At 40.0% G+C, this 20279-nt stretch overlaps 1 protein-coding gene across 1 annotated transcript in view; it reads right to left on the bottom strand.

Annotated features, from left to right (window-relative positions):
* The window catches only part of MBOAT2 (membrane bound O-acyltransferase domain containing 2), a 341490-nt gene extending 341413 nt beyond the window's left edge, over positions 1-77 (bottom strand). Inside the window, 1 exon segment of the mRNA XM_007935117.2 lies at positions 3-77. Coding sequence (XP_007933308.1) covers positions 3-77 — 75 coding nt within the window.
* Positions 78-20279: the final 20202 nt, after the last annotated feature.

Below are 20279 nucleotides of genomic sequence, written 5' to 3'. Positions count from 1 at the left end.
ACCTGGTCTATGGGCAGCTGCATGGCGTTGCTGAGGGGCTGCAGCAGGGTGGAGCCCGTGGTGCTGGTGGTGGCCATGGCGGGAGCCTCCGTTCAGCCCCCCGCTCCCTCCCTCGCCGGCTCCCGCGCTCGCCCGCCCGCGCTCTGCTGGGGTGGAGGCAGCCGCGGCCGAAGACTAGTAGGATGGGGATGTAACCGGCGCTCCTACCCCTTCGCTGCTCGAGGTCGGAGAGCGGCTCCGGGACGGGGCACGGGGAGGGGCCGAAGGAGGAGGTGATACGGATTGCCCCTCCCTCTCCTCCCCCGCCGGCGGCTTGCGGCCCGCCTACCACCAGCTCCGCGCCGGTCTGGCAACCCGCTCTGTCGGCTCCGGGACCGGACCAGCGACGCGGGACAAGGCCGGCTGCCGCCCTTGCGTCGCCCCCGCCGCATCTCCCGCCCCCTAACTTCGAGCAGCTTCCAGCCACCCCCTCCCCACCTCGCACACTCTCGCGCCAGACAGCCCTACGGCCCAATCGCGGAGCGGCGCCCCGACCCCCACAGCCAATCAGAGGTGTCAGCCGAGTCGCTCTCCTCCTCAGTGTTTTGAGGGCCCGCCTGAGGCTGGAGTGGCTACCTGAGGGTAGATGCAAGCGGTACCTGGTGTTTTCTTCCTTGTGTGGGAGGCGGGAGAGAATGGTCTTTGCCGTCCTCACCATTATTTCTTCTTTCCGGAGGCTCGGTAGGCACCTATCCTTTAGAAAGGGCGGTGGACAACAAAGGGGAGCGTTGTGGCGGTCAGACAAAGGGGTTATGTGAGGGACGCCGCTACTAAACCAGACCTGAGGGAAGCTGGGCATAAAACTGAGGAAAGGAAAAAGGTGAGCCACAGACCAAAAAAGTGACCTAGATAAGAAGTCCTTTTCTCTTATGTATTGATATGTAGAAGGTCAAACTTGAAAACAATTCCAATTATCTGTACATTTCTGTCACCCTTAAGCCTACCTGGGATTTACATGAGGTGAGACATGGGTCTGGGAACAACACTTGTCACTGGGGACACTTATGACTATGCACAACCAGCTGAGGAGTAAACAGTTTTTACTTTGGTTTAAAGTTTAATTTTTTGCTAGCCAGCTGCCCTGCGTTAAAGGTCCCACCTTCCTCGTAGAGAAATATTTCTAAACACCTCCACCCCTTGATCATGTTCTCCCTAGATTTTGTAAGTGTGCTGCTTCCACATGCCTTTTTTTGTGCGGATTTTTTGTGTGTGTGTTATGTATAATCTGTTTACACCAAAGCTTAATAAAAGTATAACATTTGAGCTTTCTGAACATAAAAGTAGGACTCTAAAAGGAGAATTACCAGAGGAGACTATCAGGAGAGTTCAAAACTCAAGGAATAGCACTTTAAATTTTTGGTAGAAATTCCACTTCCACTTGTGGATTCATTTCCAATTTATGGAGGTACCATGTATGTCAGAGTAGAATTGTGCTCCACAGGTATTAAATGGCGGATTTTTTCAAAAGCACATAGCCAGGCCTTTCCCTCAAGGCACCTCTGGGTGGACTCTGGAGGCCAACTTCTTAGTATGTAACCAAAAACCCACTGCCATGGAGTTAATTCTGACTCACAGCAACCCTATAGGACAGAGCAGAACTGCCTGCATAGGGTTTCCATGGCTGTAAATCTTTACAGAAGCAGCTGGGGGGGTCCAACCACCAACCTTTTGGTAATCAGCTGAATGGCTTTAACTTAACTACCAGAGTTCCTTTTAGCAGCAAGTATATTTATTAACTGCACCATCCAGGGACTCCTTGGTAGAAATAATTAATGTTTATTGAGAACTTAGCCACATGCTAAATTTGAGAATAGTTTGAGACATCTGAAAATTTAGCCACACTGCTTTGAGTGCTTTAAAAGTATAATATCATTTAGTCCCACAACAATCCTGTACTATTACCATCCTCCATCTTTTGAAGAAATCGAGTCACAGGTTAAGTACCTTGCTCAACAGTACACAGCTAATAAATAGCAGAAAATAGGTTAAATCCTAGTAATTTATGTTCCGAGCCCACCTCTTAAACACTGGGTCCTTTCCTTCACACTTAACCCCAATCAGAAATTCTCAACAGTTACACTATTTACTTGACTAGTACTCTAGAGTCTTGAATAACTAGATGGCACAGATGTTAAAGAGGTATAGTAAGTTACTTCTCTGGACTTCAATTGTGTCTCTGAGAAGGAGACAGTTGAACTAATCAGTACAATCCCTTCATGCCTAACATTCTGCCATTTTTGGTTAACTTAATCCTGTTGTTGTTGTTGTGTGCTGTTGAGTCACAGCGACCCCTCCTTGGGTTTCTGAGGCAGTATCTCCATGGAAGTAGATTGCCCAACCTTCCTTCTGAGGAGTGGCTGGTGGGTTTGAACCTCCAGCCTTCTGGTTAGCAGTCAAGTGCCTTAGGCACTATGCTACCAGAGCTCCTAACTTAATCCTAGTTTGGTAGATTCTCAAAGTGAATAAAGGATAGAGGGAAGAGTTCAAAAATGAAAAAAAAAAAAATCCTAATTCTCTCTGGGATACTGTTCGAATGGGTGTTTTAATCTATTAGCAAACCTTATTGATGGCTTGTTGATTCTGACTCATAGCAACCCTATAGAACAGAGTAGAACTGCCCCATTCCAAGGCTGCCGGTCTTTGTCCTGCAGAGCAGGTGGTGGGTTCGAACCGCTAACCTTTTAGTTAGCAGAGCACTTAACCACTGTGTCACCAGGGCGCCTTTTTCACCTACATTATCCCCACAATCTGGACCTCTCTTTTAATATAATCTCAGAAAGTATTTTTCCTTTTCTCCACTTTAGAGAAGTATAGAGGAAGCATGCAAGTGGCTGTGCATACAAACTGAAGGAAAAGCTTAAGTTTAAAAGGTGGATTTTGGGAACATCGCAGTCAGCATTATGTATATGGAATGTGGCACCTGTGGCAATTAGTACTTTTTTTTTTTTTTAACCTTTTATTGGGATTTGGGTGAAAGTTTACAGAGCAAACTGGTTTTCCGTTCAATCCATTCAACAATTCATACACATTTTGTTTTGTGATATCGATTATAATCCCCACAATTTAGCAGCACTCTTTCCCACAATGTAACAGCACTCTTCCTACTTCCTCCCTGTGTTTACCATTTCCTTTCTTCTTTTCCTATCCCTTCCTATATGGCAATTAGTTTTAAATTGTTGAATGATCTCTCACAGCTGTTGATGGAAGCTGTGATGCCCAATAGAAACTGCTCAATTGGCACCCCCCTCAAGCTTTGCCCAGGACACTTCCCATACCTACCATACCTTCGATATGCCTCTGATTGCAATCTGAGGTAAGTAGCATAAAGATAGGTTTCCACATCTAGAGCAAATGTCCACAGAAAGAAGTTTCCTTAGAGTAAAGAGAAGACTGAATTTTAGTAGGAAATGGAAAAATATAATCTCCATTTGGGATGATTACATGAAATTATTTAATATCTACAATAAGGAGGCTTTGGGCCATATGGAAAGTTGAGTGTCAGTAATAAAGCTATAGGTAAAATACAGTGTAGTAATTTATAATGTATTAGATTTTGGCGTCAGGCAGAAGTAGGTTTTCATCTGTCTTTGCCATTTATTAACTGTAAGACCTTGGCTAGTTACTTAACCTTTCTAAGCCTCAGTTTCCTCTTGTGTAGAAATGAGCATAACAATAGCACCAGCTCTATGGAGTTGTGAAGTTATAAAAGCTTACCTGTATGAAGAGCTTCAGAGCTGTGGTGGTGTAGTGCCTAAGGCATTTGACTGCTAACTAGAATGCTAGCAGTTCAAACCCACCAGCCACTCCTGGGAAGGAAGATTGGGCAATCTACTTTCATAGTGATACGGCCTCCCTCAGAAACCCAAGGAGGGGTCGCCATGAGTCAGATCCGACTCAACAGTGGTGAGTTTGGTTTTGGTTTTTACATGAAGAGCTTAGAATTGTGCTTGGTATATGATAAGACTTAGTAAAATGCTCATTATCATCCAAAAAACAATGTAACTCTGAAAGTAGAAAATAGAAGCCATTTTTACCGTATTAAAAATTCTGTATCTTCATATTTTTTAATGATGAACCAGAGGCCCATATTTTAAGCTAATAGCTTAGTAATGATAGAATAAGTTAGATCCAGGCCTCTGACCAGTATCTGCCAATTAGACCGGAAGCTCTTAAATAGCGACTAAGGGGAAAATAATTAAAGTAATTATATGTAAAGCCTGAGTGCTGTACATCAGATAAAATCCATCCTGTAAAACAATTCTCATATTCTTAATTCCTTAAAACTAGCATTTACTGAATACTTGCTATGTTCCAGGAACTGTGTGAAGTACCATAAAGAATATATGATGCTTATAATAAAACTAATATATACACACAACATGGAGTGAAGTGTTGGAAGAAAAGTACCAAAGAAGGTATTTTTTTAAGATTAAAATAAAAAGAATGAATCCAGTAGAAAGAAACTTGACTGGAATGTGAAAGACCTGATTTTTTTTTTTTTAAGCAGGTGTGTGTGTGTGTGTGTGTGTGTGTAAGTTTACAGAGTAAATTCATTTTCCATACACTTGTTCATACACATTTTGTTTCATGACATTGATTGTCCCCACAATGCAAGAACTCTCTTCCCACTTACTCACTATGGTTACCTTTTCCCTGTGTCCTTTCCTTTGCTTTCCTGCCCTCTGAACTGTCTCCCTGTGTAAATACTGCCCTTCTGATCTCCCACGGTTGATTGTTCTAAGAAGTATACTTACCTGGTGTAAATGTTCACCTTATACACCTGTCCATTATTTGGCTGGAAGCCACAGGAGTGAATTCAATTCCAGCCACAAAGAGTGACTATGGGTCATAGTCTTGGGGCTTTTACCAGTTTCTATCATACCAATAAGCATGATCTTTTTTATGATTTTGAGTTTTGTTCCACATTTTTCTCCCACTATCCTGGATCTCCTACACTGATCTCTTGCCAAGTAGTTGACAGTGGTAACCAGACACCATCTAGTTCAGGGTCATATAGGCTGAGGTTCACATGGTCCTTTAGTCCCATGGACTAATTGTTTACATGTATCTTCAGTTTTCTTCATTCTTTTTTGCTCTGGACAAAGAGAGACCAATTGTTGCCTCTTAGATGGCCACTTGTAAGCTTTTAAAACCCCAGTCGCTAATGTAGAACAATGTTTTTGTGTGGTATGTTATATCAATTGAATTTCATGTCCCCCGAACCAAGGTCCTGAGCCCATGGGCCCAGTGACTTATTCCCTCAGGGTGTTTGGCTGTGTCTAAAACGGTATTATAACTTTGCTCCATTAGCTCTATTATGTGTGTGGACATTCTTATAGCACATACAAATATGTGTGTAGAAATATCATCTGCCAAATTTGTGTACGACCATGTTGTTGTTGTTATGTGCCATCGAGTCATGGGTTAAAAAAAAAAACAATGCACTGCCATCGAGTCAAATCTGACTCATAGAGACCCTCCTTGGGTTTCCGAGGCAGTATCGCTATGGAAATAGATTGCCCAAACTTCCTTCCAAGGAGTGGCTGGTGGGTTTGAACTGCCAGCCTTGTGGTTAGCAGTCAAACGCCTTAAGTACTATGCCACCAGAGCTCCCGTGATCATGGGTATATTCCCTATATGTTTGCTTTATTAAAATCCATTTATCACTTGGAAAGTGAATTTGCTCTGTAAATCTTCACCCAAATCACAATAAAAATAAATAAATAAATCCATTTACTACTAGTTATTATTTCTAATACTAATATTACTACTAACTTTGAAATATTTTAAATTATTATTAATTTTCTGCTTATAGTGAAGACACTCCGATGAGGTTAGGCGAACAGTGACAAAGTTAAGGCACAGAAAAAGGTAAGCAGATTTCTGAACTTCACAGCTATTTGGTGGCAGAGTCAGGATGGAAATCAGGGAATATTTTAGGGAATATAATTTTATGGAATACGATCCTGGGTATATTCCCTAAAATATTCCCTGATTTCCATCCTGACTCTGCCACCAAATAGCTGTGAAGTTCAGAAATCTGCTTACCTTTTCTGTGCCTTAACTTTGTCACTGTTCACCTAACCTCATCGGAGTGTCTTCACTATAAGCAGAAAATTAATAATAATTTAAAATATTTCAAAGTTAGTAGTAATATTAGTATTAGAAATAATAACTAGTAGCAAATGGATTTTAATATAGCAAACACATTTTAAAAAGAGTTACAAACACAAACATGAGCACTGAACAGAGTTTATGTATAATGAAATGTCTGTCTACCAATGTTCTTAACCTTGGTTTTATTCACCTTTCCTCCTAAAATGGCTATGGTAGTTAAAGATTGCTAAAATGATTTTTCCCTTGCCAACTTATTTTTAATTTTGCATAAGCCACTTACAAAAAATGAATGATCTGCCAAAATGCTTTTGTTTCATAAAAACGATATTTGTCATGAAATTAGAACTCCCAGACAATTATTTTGCCTATACTATTATCCTCTATAAGGAGCTATGGTGGCTCTATAATTCTTGGTAAAATAGAGGGTCAGTGAAAAAGAGGAAGCCCCCCAACTAAATGGATCGACACCATGGCTGCAACAATGGGATTAAGCATAGCAAAGATTGTGAGAATGGTGAAGAACTGAGCGGTGTTTCATTCTATTGTACGTGAGATCATGCTGAGTCAAAACTGACTCCATGACACTGAACGACAACAACGCTATGCCCTATACCTTGGAATAATTTTGATTATGAAGAGCACTAATGGACATACAATAATAAACCCAGTTAACTGCCTGATAATTTCAGCATTTACAAACTTATCCTAACCTGAAACCAAAAAATGAAATTCAGAAAAGAGTCACTATTTAAGGCCTAACATTTTCAATTAGGACAACACAAAAAAGACTGAACAAGAAGTAACAAACACAGTAAACCTACGGGTAGGAGACCTACATTGGGAGTCCTGACTGCTGCTTTCTAGCTCTACCATTGACAGGGTCTATAACAATGAACGTTGTTGTTGTTTGCCGTGGAGTCGGCCCCGACTCATAGCGACCCCTCCTTGGGTTTCCGAGGCAGTATCACTATGGAAGTAGGATTGCCCAACCTTCCTTCCAAGTAGTGGCTGGTGGGTTTGAACCACCAGCCTTCTGGTGAGCAGTCAAGTGCCTTAGGCACTATGCTACCAGAGCTCCTAACAATGAACATACATACCACTTATCTTCAGTTTCAGTGTCTAAAGGTTGGAGATTAAAAAACTGAATGATTTCAGTGTTCTTTCTCTAAAATTATATAATTCCCAAGAATTCCTGAAACTTTTCTTTGTACATTCAGTCTAAGTTTATTTGGCTAAGAAATAAAAACAAAAATTAATATATTGCTCATCCATTTGAAAATTATATTGCTTTCCAGTGTCTCCACTGGTTTCAGAATTAATTTTATCTCTAATCAAACTTTCTTCTTAAAATTTCTCAGTGATCTATGAAGATTTCTGTTTTATATCTGTACATCTTAGAGTGATGTTTCATTTTCCTTATAAAGTTATTTGGCTTTTGCATCTTTACATGAATGGGTCAACTCTCAAGTGAAAGAACACCCCTTAGTGCTTATTTATTATAATATGTGTATGTAATCTGAAATCCTCTGATCTACAATTTATAAAAACAGAGTACAAACTCTTTCATGCTTCCACATGTTTGCATAATAGCATTTGTATCAAAATTATGAAACATCATAAATGTAAACACTGTAACTACTTCCAAATTTCATTATAATCACCTTTATCACTAGTAGCATTTACTGTATTTATGTCATTTAGGATAACTGCACTGGGTACACTGGGTAAAAGGACTCATATTTTCAGTTCTCCCTAATACTTCAGCTTATTTCTGTTTATCTGTGATTATAAAAAGAATTCCCTTATTGAAATATATTGACATATCACTGCTCTTCTAAATAGTCTAGTCCATTTGCCTACTATGGGAGGAGTTCTATGCACCCTTTTCTATTGCCAGCTCTGTAACAGAAATAAAGCTATAAGTGTTTCTCCAGCCCATCAAAGAGCTTTGTACAACCCCTAAGTCTATCACTTTCAGAAAATTTCCCACTTTGTAGGTAAATGGGTCAAGCAGCATATATTATTATAGATATTTTCTGCTTTAATCCTTCTTCCATTACTGTCACCTTTTTAGATGCTGGCTTTTGGTCCACAGATTACAATAGCAATTCTAGACTCTTAACCAGTGAAGGATTATGAATGAGATCATCCCTACCTGTGAAGTCTGTAGTTACCACATCTAACCCAGTTCTTTTGCCACAGAACTTGCTCTCCAAGACAGGTAGCTCTTTTGGCTAACCATGAAGTAGCTGGTGAGGAACATCCTTATAATCAGATAAAATCCTAGTTCTGATTTCATCAAATTATCTTTTAATTTCTTTTCCATCTTGAAAGAAGATAGTTACTCCCTCTTATTTGGCTTTTTGTATGTGAATTCTGATCTCAGCTTAATGATAATTCTTATTAAAACCACAAAGTAAGGCAAAATCTATGCTGAAAGAGATAACAGATGTTCCCCAAGGTAGTTTAAACCACTTGTGTTATTAAATGTATAAATAATGGATTGTCACTTCCAAAGTGACAATGTGGATCAGGTAGAAATAATCAACAAAGGAGACGCCTTTCTTTGGTTCTTCACTTTGAGTATTGCATTGCTGAGACATTGGGAAGGTAGGATTATAGAAAACACACAGGTAAAGAAGTTAGTCACTGAACCCAGATTGTCTGAGTGTAAAGCCTAATTATTATCTATATGATCCAAGAGAAGTTACTTAACCTCTTGAGGCCTCAGTGTCCTCATCTATAAAATAGGAATAATAATAGTAGGTTCTGCAGTTCAAATTACTTAATATACATAAAGTACTTAATGCTTGTCACATTGTTGTTGTGTTGTTGTTATGTGCTGTCGAGTCGGCCCTGACTCATAGCGACCCCTCCTTGGGTTTCCGAGGCTGTCTCACTATGGAAATAGATTACCTAACCTTCCTTCTGAGGAGTGGCTGGTGGGTTTGAACCACCAGTCTTCTGGTTAAGAGTCAAGTGCCTTAGACACTATGCTATTGGCCATCATAACTATCATCATCATCACCACCACCACCTGCATAATTATTATAGTTGGAGGTCTCACAGTGTATGGTCCGTATTGACCACAGGCACCATATATAAGGTAGAGGTGTGGATTAACAACAAATTGTTGTTTTCATTAGCTTATTCTTAAAAAAAGAGAAACAAATTGAGAGCTAAAGTTTGGGTATAAAGAAGATATTAATTTAAATGATTTTTTATAGTCCTAGCCTCCCTTATCTGAAAGTACTGACAGAGCTTATTATTTACAGAAGTAAATAGAATAACAGAGGTAAAGAATTTAATTTTTTTTCCTTCTTAAATGCTGGACTATGTGATAATAGCTTAGATTATTTTGTTTATAGCTATCAGCATCTATTCTGGGCCTTTACAACCTATACAGTAACATAAAAAAAAATTAAAGTTAAACAATATATAAAGATTTCATGGGTAGGAAGTAGGCAAATGAATACATAATTTATAATTTGGAGTATAACTTAATAACACACTTTAAATGATTACTCTGAGTGATGATCTTGAAAATTCCAGACATCATTAGACTTCACCCTTCAGTAGTGTTCCTCTAACTCCATAATTTTTTTTTTTTTAACATCCAGCTGGTAATCAATAAAATAATCGTGTGTTATTCTAGGACAGGAGCCAGGAAATTGATCTTATGCATAAAGCTACTCTATTACTCTTTGTATATAATACATTCAAGTACTGGTCCCTAGATACTTCTCTGAGAGAGCACTTAAAATTGTTCCCTTAGGAGTTGCTTGATTATCATTGAGAATAAATTTTTTAAAAAAAGAAAATCAACCCAAGGATGTCTGATTCAATCCAACAAGCCAGTGTGTCTTAGTACAGTTCATAAAACCATCTTTATCATGATTATATAGGATTTTGTTTAAAATCCAGATTCCTTGGCAATTCCCAGCACATCCAAACCTGCTACCTTTGAGTTAATTCCAACTCATAATGATCCTATAACACAGAGTAGAGCTGCCCCACAGGATTCCCAAGGCTATAAATCTTTACAGAAACCTCATCTTTCTCCCTTGGAGTGGCTGGTAATTTTGAACCAACAACCTTTCAGTTAACAGCTGAGCACTTTAACCACTACATACCAGGGCTTCTTATCCAGCATATAATAAATCAGAATTTCTAGGACAGGTCCTGTAGTCTGCATTTTACTAGTGTCCATGGTTAATTCCTAAGTACACATTGAAGTTTAAGAACATTTGCCCTGTGCCTTTTGCTGTTGTTATGTGCTGTCGAGTCAGCCCTGACCCATAGCGACCCCTCCTTGGGTTTCCAAGGCAGTATCACTACGGAAGTAGATTGCCCAACCTTCCTTCAGAGGAGTGGCCAATGGGTTTGAACCGCCAGCATTCTGGTTAGCAGTAAAGTGCCTTAGGCACTACACTACCAGAGCTTTTATTTTGTTAAGACCTTAATTAAGCAAATAGAAAAATAATCTATAAATTCTGATTCTTATACTAGAACAAGTAATTTAAACAATTTTATTTTGCGTATTTCTAATTTACCAATTAAAAATTCATAACTGTTACCTATGTTGAAATGTTAACTAAGTTTATTAATATTAGTACTAGTAATTGTGGCAACTAATATTATTAAACTAGTAACCTAGCCAGTTGCCATTGAGCTCTTCACATCAGCTCTGACTCATGGCAACCTCATGTGTGTCAGAGTAGAACTGCACTCCACAAGGTTTTCAATGTTGACTTCTTGAAAGTAGATTGCCAGGCCTTCTGAGGAGCCTCTGAGTGAACTTGAAGTGCTAGCCTTTTAGTTAGTAGCTGAGCCCATTAACTGTTTGCACCAGATTACTTAAATGAAATCAAGATCAAATAGTCAAAGCTAATTATTATCAGTTGTATATGTATAATGAAGATAAATAGAGATAAATAATAAAGATTCCTCTATAACCATGGTTTCTTACAAATATCAAAAATCTGTCAATTTTCAGATTCTGCCTTTGAGAATCAGCATTGGCTAGATACAGCATTCACATGATAGAGCTGATTTGGACCTGGAAGAAAATTTGGGAGTAAAGGAAATTCATGTTTACAGTGTTCAGTTTGAAGAGGTTCATCTAGAAGACCAAAAACCCAAACTCATTGCCATTGATCGATTCTGACTCTAGCGACCCCCTTTGGGTTTCTGAGGTGGTAAATCTTTATGGAAAGAGGTTGCCCAGTCTTCCTTCCACAGAGTAGCTGGTGGGTTTGAACTGCCAACCTCTGGTTAGCAGTCAAATGCCTTAGGCAGTATGCACCAGAGCTCCTTTCATCTGGATGAAGACCTATAAATAATATACATGCCTAAAATCTGTGCCAAGGAATGGTATCTCTGAAGTCTTCTAGGAAGAAATGTAGTAATAGACAAGAATTCACAAGATAGCAAATTAAAGGAAGCAGTTATGAAGCCTCAGAACAGTGTAGGCATTTCTATTCTCTTGTTTCCATTTTTTGGAATTCCATTTAATTTTTATCACACTAATGCATGTACAGTTTTAAAAATCAAAGACTTTAACAAAAAAGACAAGTTTCCTGTCCTACCTCTCTCCAATCCTGACTTCTGATTTTCATAGTCAACACTTTCAATTCTTTTAACTGTTTCTATTGGAATTGACTTCTACACATTTTCTTTTTTTAAAAAAAAGTTTATACTGCTATTTCAAGAGACTTCACCATTGTGGTAGTTAATGTATGTGTCAAATTGGCTGAGCCTGGTTTTGAGTGGCTTGGCAGCTAGATGTAGTTATTCCCCATGATGAGACTGGTAATCAACTCCATGGTGGAATCTACTATGAGTAGATTAGAGATATGGTCTGCTTCCAGTATATAAGATGCTTTGAGAAAGGTCTGGAGCTTTTTGGTACATCTGGATCCTGCATTTGGCCAAGTCTTTGTCTCAGTGGCCTGCCATGTTGTCTCCCGATCTTGAGACTATTTCTGGACTTGAACTAGTGGCCTGCCTTGTTGCTTGATAATTGTAGAACTGTTCCCTTTTACTTGTCAAGTTTTGGTTTGTCAGCCTCAGCAGCGAGCAATTATCTGAGTTAAGAGAAGCCTCCAGCTTCAGTGGGCCAGGAGCAAGAGGCAGAGCTGAAACCCAAGGTCAGGGGGCTTTTCACCCAGTCCCTAGAGCTGGCATTTTGGACTCGGACTTCTAACCTCCTAAAACTGTGAGAGAGTAAATCCTTATTTGTTAAAACAATCCACTTGTGGTATTTTTTGTTAGAGCAGCACTAGATAACCAAAACAAAATTTGGTACTGAGAGAGTGGGGTGCTGCTCTGACAGATACTTAAAATATGCAAACAGAGTGGATTGTGTCCTGGGACCTGAGATCCCTGGGCTGAGACTGGCAGAGAGATGGTGGCAGTAGAGCTAAGAGACTGGCATGAGACAAAGCAACAGGTTTACCAGCCCACAAAGGAGAAAGCTAAATGTCTTTGAGCAGGAAGCTTCCTGGTGGATTAGATTGCCTCTGGGCACTAATTGGTAGAAGAGGTGTGAGATGGAGTAGCAGGCCTGCTGACCCACAGAGCAGAAAAGCAAGAAGCTTCCTGGCAGAGTGGGTTGTCTTAGGGCATTTACTGGCAGAAGCTGAGAAACCAAGGACCCAGGAAGCAAGAGCTGCCTCAGCCTCAAAGGGTAGGACTATGGCCTTTGGGGTAGAATTCCTACAGCCTCCTAGATTTCAAAGAGTCGTATCTCCACCAGCTTGGCTCACCAACTGCCATTCCTGATGGCCAATGGTATGGGGCCATAGCCGCTGCCCAAAAGTGAGGGGGCAGGGTTGCCATCCCCAAGGGATAAGTCACCACTCAGATGGACTAGGAGTCTTAGGCCACCCAATGAAGGAGATCTGTATAGGTGCCAATTGACAAGGGGTGGAATTGTGGTAGTTAAGGTTATATGTCAACTTGGCTGGCCCTGGTTTTGAGTGACTGGGCAGCTGGATGTAGTTATTCCCCATAATGAAACTGGTAATCAACTCCATGGTAGAATATACTGTGAGCAGCTGAGTAGTGCTGCCTTGGGATGTGGTCTGCTTCCAGGGTATATGAAGATGCTTTGAGAAAGGTCTAGAGCTTTTTGGCACATCTGGATCCTGCATTTGGCCAAGTCGTCTTCTTAGTGGCCTGCCATGTTGTCTGCCAATCTTGAGACTGTTTCTGTACTTGAACTAGTGGCCTGCCATGTTGCTTGATAATTGTAGGACTGTGCCATTTTACTTTTTGACCTTTGGTTTGTCAGCTTCAGCAGCCAGTAGTTGTCTGAGTTAACAGAAGCCTCCAGTTTCATTTGACCCAGAGCAAGAGACAGACCTGAAGGCCAAGTTCAAGGGGCTTTCACCCATCCTGTAGAGCTGGCACTCTGAACTTGGACTTCTAGCATCCTAAAATGTAAAAGAATAAATTCCCTGTTTATTAAAGCCATTCACTTGTGGTATTTCTGTTACAGCAGCACTAGAGAACCAAAACAACCATCCTAAACATTATAGGAGCTCTGGTAGCATAGTGCCTAAAGCACTTGACTGCTAACCAGAAGGCTGGCAGTTCAAACCCACCAGCCACTCCTTGGAAGGAAGGTTGGGCAATCTACTTCCGTAGTGATACCGCCTTGGAAACCCAAGGAGGGGTTACTATGAGTCAGGTCCGACTCAACAGGACATAACAACAACAACAAACAAAACAAAAAAAACATTATACACCAACAGTCTTTATGTGGATAATGAGGATATAGTCCTTTGACATCCCCCCTTTAACTCATTTCTCCCAATATAATTTTTTTCACTACTTTGAATTAAATAGGAGATCTAGTAGCATAGTGCCTAAGGAATTTGACTGCTAACCAGAAGGCTGGTAGTTCAAACCCACTAGCCACTCATCAGAAGGAAGGTTGGGCAATCTACTTCTGTAGTGATACTGCCTCGGAAACCCAAGGAGGGGTTACTATGAGTTGGACCCGACACGACAGCAGTAAGTGTGGTTTTTTGAATTAAATAACTATGTAGCATTTATACTACTGTTGTTGTTAGGTGCTGTCCAGTCAACTTTGACTCATAGTGACCCTAAGTAATACAACAGAACAAAACATTGTGTGGTCATGCACCATCCTCACAGTCCTTGCTATACTTGAGCCCATAGTTGCAACCACTGTGTCAATCCATCTTGTTGAGGGTCTTCCCCTTTTTCACTAACCCTCTACTAAGCATGATATCCATCCCCAGGGAATGGTCCCTTCTGACCACCTGACCAAAGTAGGAGAGACAAAGTCTAGCCATTCTTGCTTCCAAGGAGCATTCCACCGCACTTTCCAGGACAGATTTGTTTATTTTCCTGGCAGTCCATGGTATTTCCATTATTCTTTGCCAACACCATAATTCAAAGTCATCAACTCTTCTTTGGTCTTCCTTATTCATTATCCTGCTTTCACATGCATATGAAGTTACTGAAAATACCATGGCTTGGGTTAGGCACACCTTAGTCTTCAAAGAGACATCTTTGCTTCTTAACACTTTTGCAGCATATTTGCCCAATGCAATACAATGTCTGATTTCTTGGCTGGTGCTCCCATGGGTGTTGATTGTGGATCCAAGTAAAAGGAAATTCCTAACAACGTCAATCTTTTCTCCAGTTATCATAATGTTCCTTATTGGTCCAGTTGTGAGGATTTTTGTTTTATGTTGTGGTGTAATCCATACTGAAGACTTTGATCTTCATCAGTAAGTGCTTCAAATCATCTTCATTTTCAGCAAGCAAGGTTGTGTAATATGCATATTGCAAGTTGTTAATGACTCTTCCTTCAGTCCTAATGCCGAGTTCTTCTTCGTATAGTCCAATGTGTCAGATTATTTGCTCAGCATACAGATTGAATAAGTATGGTGAAAGGATACAATCCTGATGCACCTCTTTCCTGATTTTAAAACATACAGTATCCCCTTGTTTTGTTCTAACAAAAGCTTCTTGGCCCATGTACAGTTTCCTCATGAACACAATTAAGTGTTCTTAAATTCCCATTTTTCTCAATGTTATCCATAAATTGTTATGATCCACAGAGGTGAATATCTTTGAATAGTCAATAGAACACATCTTTCCAGTATTCTTTGCTTTCAGCCAAGATCCATTTGACATTAGCAATGATATCCCTTGTTCCATGTCCTCTTCTGAATGCAGCTTTTATTTCTGAAAGTTCCTTGTCAGGAACTGTTTACTGCTGCAACTGTTTTTGAATTATCTTCAGCCAAATTTTATTTGCATGTGATATTAATGATGTTTGGTAATTTTCACATTCTGTGTGATCACCTCTCTTTGGAATGGGCACAAATATGGATCTGTTCCAGTCAGTTGGCTAGGTATCTGTCTTCCACATTTCTTGGCATAAACAAGTAAGCACTTCCAGTGCTCCATCTGTTTGTTGAAACATTTCAATGAGTATTCCATCAGCCCTAGAACCTTGGGTTTTTTTTTTTTTTTTTTTTTTTTCCCCAATTGCTTCAGTGCAGCTTCAGCTTCCTCCAGTAGAATTGGTTCTTGATCACATGTCACCTCCTGAAATGGTTGAACATCTTTTGGTAGTGACTCTGTGTATTTCATCTTTTGATGCTTCATGCATCATTCAATATTTAGCCCATAAATCCTTCAGTATTACAAGTCGAGGCTTGAATTTTTTCTTCAGTTCTTTCAGCTTGAGAAATACTGAGTGTGTTCTTCCCTTTTGGTTTTCTAACTCCAGGTCTTTGCACGTTTCATTATAATACCTTGCTTTATCTTCTTGAGCTGTCCATTGAAATCTTCTGTTCGACTCATTTATCTTATCACTTCTTCCATTCACTTTAGCTACTCCCCATTCAAGAGCAAGTTTTAGAGTCTCTTCTGATACCCATTTTGGTCTTTTCTTCCTTTCCTGTCTTTTTATTGACTTTGCTTTCTTCATGTATGATGTTCTTGATGTCATCCCACAACTTGTCTGGTTTTCAGTCATTGGTGTTCAGTGCATCAAATCTAGTCTTCAAATGATTTCTAAATTCAGATGAGATGTGATCAAGATCATATTTTGGCTCTTGTGGATTATTTTAATTTTCTTCAGCTTCAACTTGAACTTGCCCATGAGCAATTGATAGTCTGCTCCACAGACAGCTCCTGGTCTTATTTTGACTGAAAATACCAAGGTACTCCATCGCCTCTTTCCACAAACTTAGTCAGTCTGATTCCTGTGTATTCTATCTGGTGAGACATGTATAGCCACTGTTTATGTTATTGAAAAATGGTACTTGCAATGAATAAGTTGTTTGTCTTACAGAATTCTGTCATGAGATCTCTGGCATCATTACTGTCACCAAGGCTGTATTTTCCAACTATCAGTGATTCTTCCTGGTTTCCAGCTTTTGGGTTCCAGTCACCAGTAATCATCCATGTATTTTGATGGTATATTTGGTCAATTTCAGACTGCAGAAGTTGGTAAAAATCTTCAATTTCTTCATCTTTGGCTTTGGTGCACAAATTTGAATAATAGTAGTAGTGACTGGTCTTCTTTATAGGCATATGGATATTACCCTATCACTGACAGCATTGTACTTCAGGACAGATCTTGAGACATCTTTTGTGATGATGGATGCCACTGAATTCCTCTTCAAATAGTCATTCCTGGCATAGTAGATATGGTTGTCTGATTCAGAATGGCCAAAAATAGTCCATTTCAGCTCGCTAATGCCTAGGATATCAATCTTTATGTGTTCCATTTCATTTTTGACAGCTTCCAGTTTTCCTAGATTCATACTTCATACATTATGTTCCAATCATTAATGCATGTTTAGAGCTGTTTCTTCTCATTTTGAGCCATGCCACGTCAGCAAATGGAGGTCCTGAAAGCTTTACTCCATCCACATCATTAAGGTCAACTCTACCTTGAGGAGGCAGCTCTTCCCCAGTTGTTTTTTGAGTGCCTTCCAATCTGAAGGGCTTATCGTCTGGCACTGTATCACACAGTGTTTCAGGGCTATTCATAAAGTTTTCCAGTAATCTATCAGACACTGTTTTCACTGCTATTCTTTAAGTTTTCACTGGCACATTTTTTTTGAGAAGTTGGATGACTCCTTCCTTTTTCCTGGCCTTAGTCTGGAAGCTCTGCTGAAACCTGTCCACCATGGGTGACCTTACTGGTATTTGAAACACCAGTGGCATAGCCTCCAGCCTCACAGCAATAGGCAAGCCACTGCAGGACAACAGACTGACAGACGAGTGGTGGTTTACACTATATTGACCTCATAAATACTGCTCAACAGTGTCACATAATATACTATCATCATATTTTCTTTTCACATGCAACTTTGTATTTTTCGTGGTGTTAACAATTGCCTACCCCCCCTCCTTCAGTCAGTTTTCTGTGTAACTATCACTAATACATCTCTAAATCCTACTGGAGAAATCTAAAACTCCTCTCAGCATATTTATATGCAGTGGGGTAATCTATCACTTCTGTGTTTATCTTGGTGTCCTGGAACTTTATGTTCCTGCTCCAGACTGGTCTGGTTGCTCTCTAAGCCCTAAAGCAAGGTTTCAGCCTAGAATTTTCCTTTGCTGTCATCAGGACAATTCCTTTTGCCTCTTTCCTACATTAGAACAGCAGGAACAACACCCAGTCTCACCATAGGATTGTTGTAATAGTAATCCCACAGCCACTATTCCTGTTGTTTGGTACTTATGAAGCTAGGACCAAATAGTATATGTATTCTCAATGGGAACAAATGTTGCCTCTACTAGGCTGAAAATTGGTTCTTGCGGGAGAGGTGAAAAAATCTTACTCTCTTGAAGTATGAAGTACAGATATACAGTGCTGTGCACTGGTACATAAACAAATACATGGTATATCTGTGGTATTAAAATATGATGGGTAGTGGCAATTAGGAAAAAAATGTCTACTAAGGTTACTCAAAGTACAACAATGTCAAGAAATAACTTCCAAAATGCCAAGACAGTGGAGCCTTTGTCACAGATGCTGTAGTATATCTGCTATCCCTTGTACAATTCGCACTCCACACATCTCCCCCTTCCAGGTCTTACATGGATGAATTTGCTAGGTGGAACCTTAGTGACATGCAGAACCATTATTGACTAACATCCAACTATAATGAAAAGTTGGACAGATAAATTTGTTACTATGCAGTTGATACAGAACCCTGGTGGTGCAATGATTAAGTGCTTAGCTACTAACTAAAGGTTGGCCATTCGAACCCACCAGCAGCTCTGAGGGAAGATATGGCAGTCTGTTTCCATAAAGATTTACAGCTTTGGAAACCCTGTGGGGCAGTTCTACTCTGTCCTATGAATTGGAATCAACACGACAGCAATGTATAACAGTGATAGAGCCAAAGACCTTTCACTTCTGCTGCTACCAAAGTAGAAATTCTCAACAATATTTTCACCGTGACTGTTTTGATATATGCAGGAGTTTAGCACGAGCTAAAATTCTCCTCACCCTAAAAAAACAACAGAGTCAACCATGGGAAGTTTTCCACTATCCTTAATGTAAGAACCTGAGTGGTGCAAACACCCAGCTACTAACCAAAACGTTGGTGCTTTCAAACTACTCAAAGGTGCCTTGGAAAAAATGGCCTGGCTATGTATTTCCAGAGGAGCTTTGGTAGCGTAGTGCCTAAGGCACTTGACTGCTAACCAGAAGGCTGGTGGTTCAAACCCACCAGGCACTCCTCGGTAGGAAGGTTGGGCAATCTACTTCCATAGTGATACCGCCTTGGAAACCCAAGGAGAGGTTGCTGTGGGTCAGGTCCAACTCAAGGGCACTAACAACAACAACAATAACAACAACATGTATTTCCAGTGAGCTCTGGTGGCGTAGTGCCTAAGGCATTTGACTGCTAACCAGAAGGCTGGCGGTTGAAACCCACCAGCCACTCCTTGGAAGGAAGTTTGGGCAATCTACTTCTGTAGTAATAACTGCCTCAGAAACCCAAAGAGGGGTCACCATGAGTCAGATCCAACTCGATAGCAGTGAGTTGAGTTGAGTATGTATTTCCAAAAGATCACAGCCATTGAAAACCCAGTGGAGCACAGTTCTACTCTAATACATGTGGGGTTGCCTTGAGTCAGAATCAATTTAATGGTGACTGGTTTGATTTAATTTTTTGTTTTTATCCCCAATAAAGTTTAATTTCCTAATATAAAACATGATTGCATTGAAGCTGTAGAGAAAGACTTTAACTTAAAAGTGACACAGAATTTTACAGAAGATATTCTTTCTGAGGTCATGACTGTTGTAATTTACCACACCTGTTCTTATCTGGAAATTTAAATAAATACGATTCAATCCAAATGGATACACAGACTTAGCTTTAGTCGCTATTAGTTGCCATGGAGTCGACCCTTGACTCATGGTCACCCCATGTGTGCAGAGTAGAACTGCTTCATAGTATTTTCAAAACTTACCTTTCAGAAATAGATTACCAGGCCTATCTTTTGCCACACCTCTGGGTAGCTTTGAACCACAAAATTTTCAGCTAGTAGTCAAGCATTGAACTGTTATTGTTTATTGATTCATTAATTCACAAAATATTTATTGTGCTCTTTCAGGTATCAGGTATTGTGTTAATCACTGTGACTATCAGAGTAAACAAAACAGTGTTCCCGTGCACTTAGTAGACTGGAATGTCCTTATGTTCTCTGAGGAAATAATGGAAACATAGCTATCAGTGTTTCTGTGAGTTTCAAACCCAAACCAAGCCCACCACCATCAAGTTGATTCTGATTCATAGGACCTTATAGGACAAAGTAGAACTGTCCCATAGGGTTTCCAGGGCTGTAAATATTTACAGAAGTAGACTACCACATCTTTCTCCTACAGAGTGCCTGTTGGGCTTGAAACACTGACTTTTTTTGGTTAACAGCCAAGCACTTTAACCACTGTGCCACCAGTCCTCCTCCTGTGAACTGCAACCCTCCTGTATTATATATATGTCTGCTTGCAATATACATACCTATTTTCACTTGATTCTAATACAAATTATAAAAGCCTTGACAGGGACTTCCGGTAAGATGGAGGAATAGGCAGACAAGCAACACAGATC

The sequence above is a fragment of the Orycteropus afer genome, unplaced genomic scaffold (assembly GCF_000298275.1).
Source record: "Orycteropus afer afer isolate SDZICR_OR568_19922 unplaced genomic scaffold, OryAfe1.0 scaffold00025, whole genome shotgun sequence".
NCBI classification, from domain to species: domain Eukaryota; kingdom Metazoa; phylum Chordata; class Mammalia; order Tubulidentata; family Orycteropodidae; genus Orycteropus; species Orycteropus afer.
Note: the sequence above shows the minus strand (reverse complement) of the source record. Positions and strands in the feature narration are given on the sequence as shown.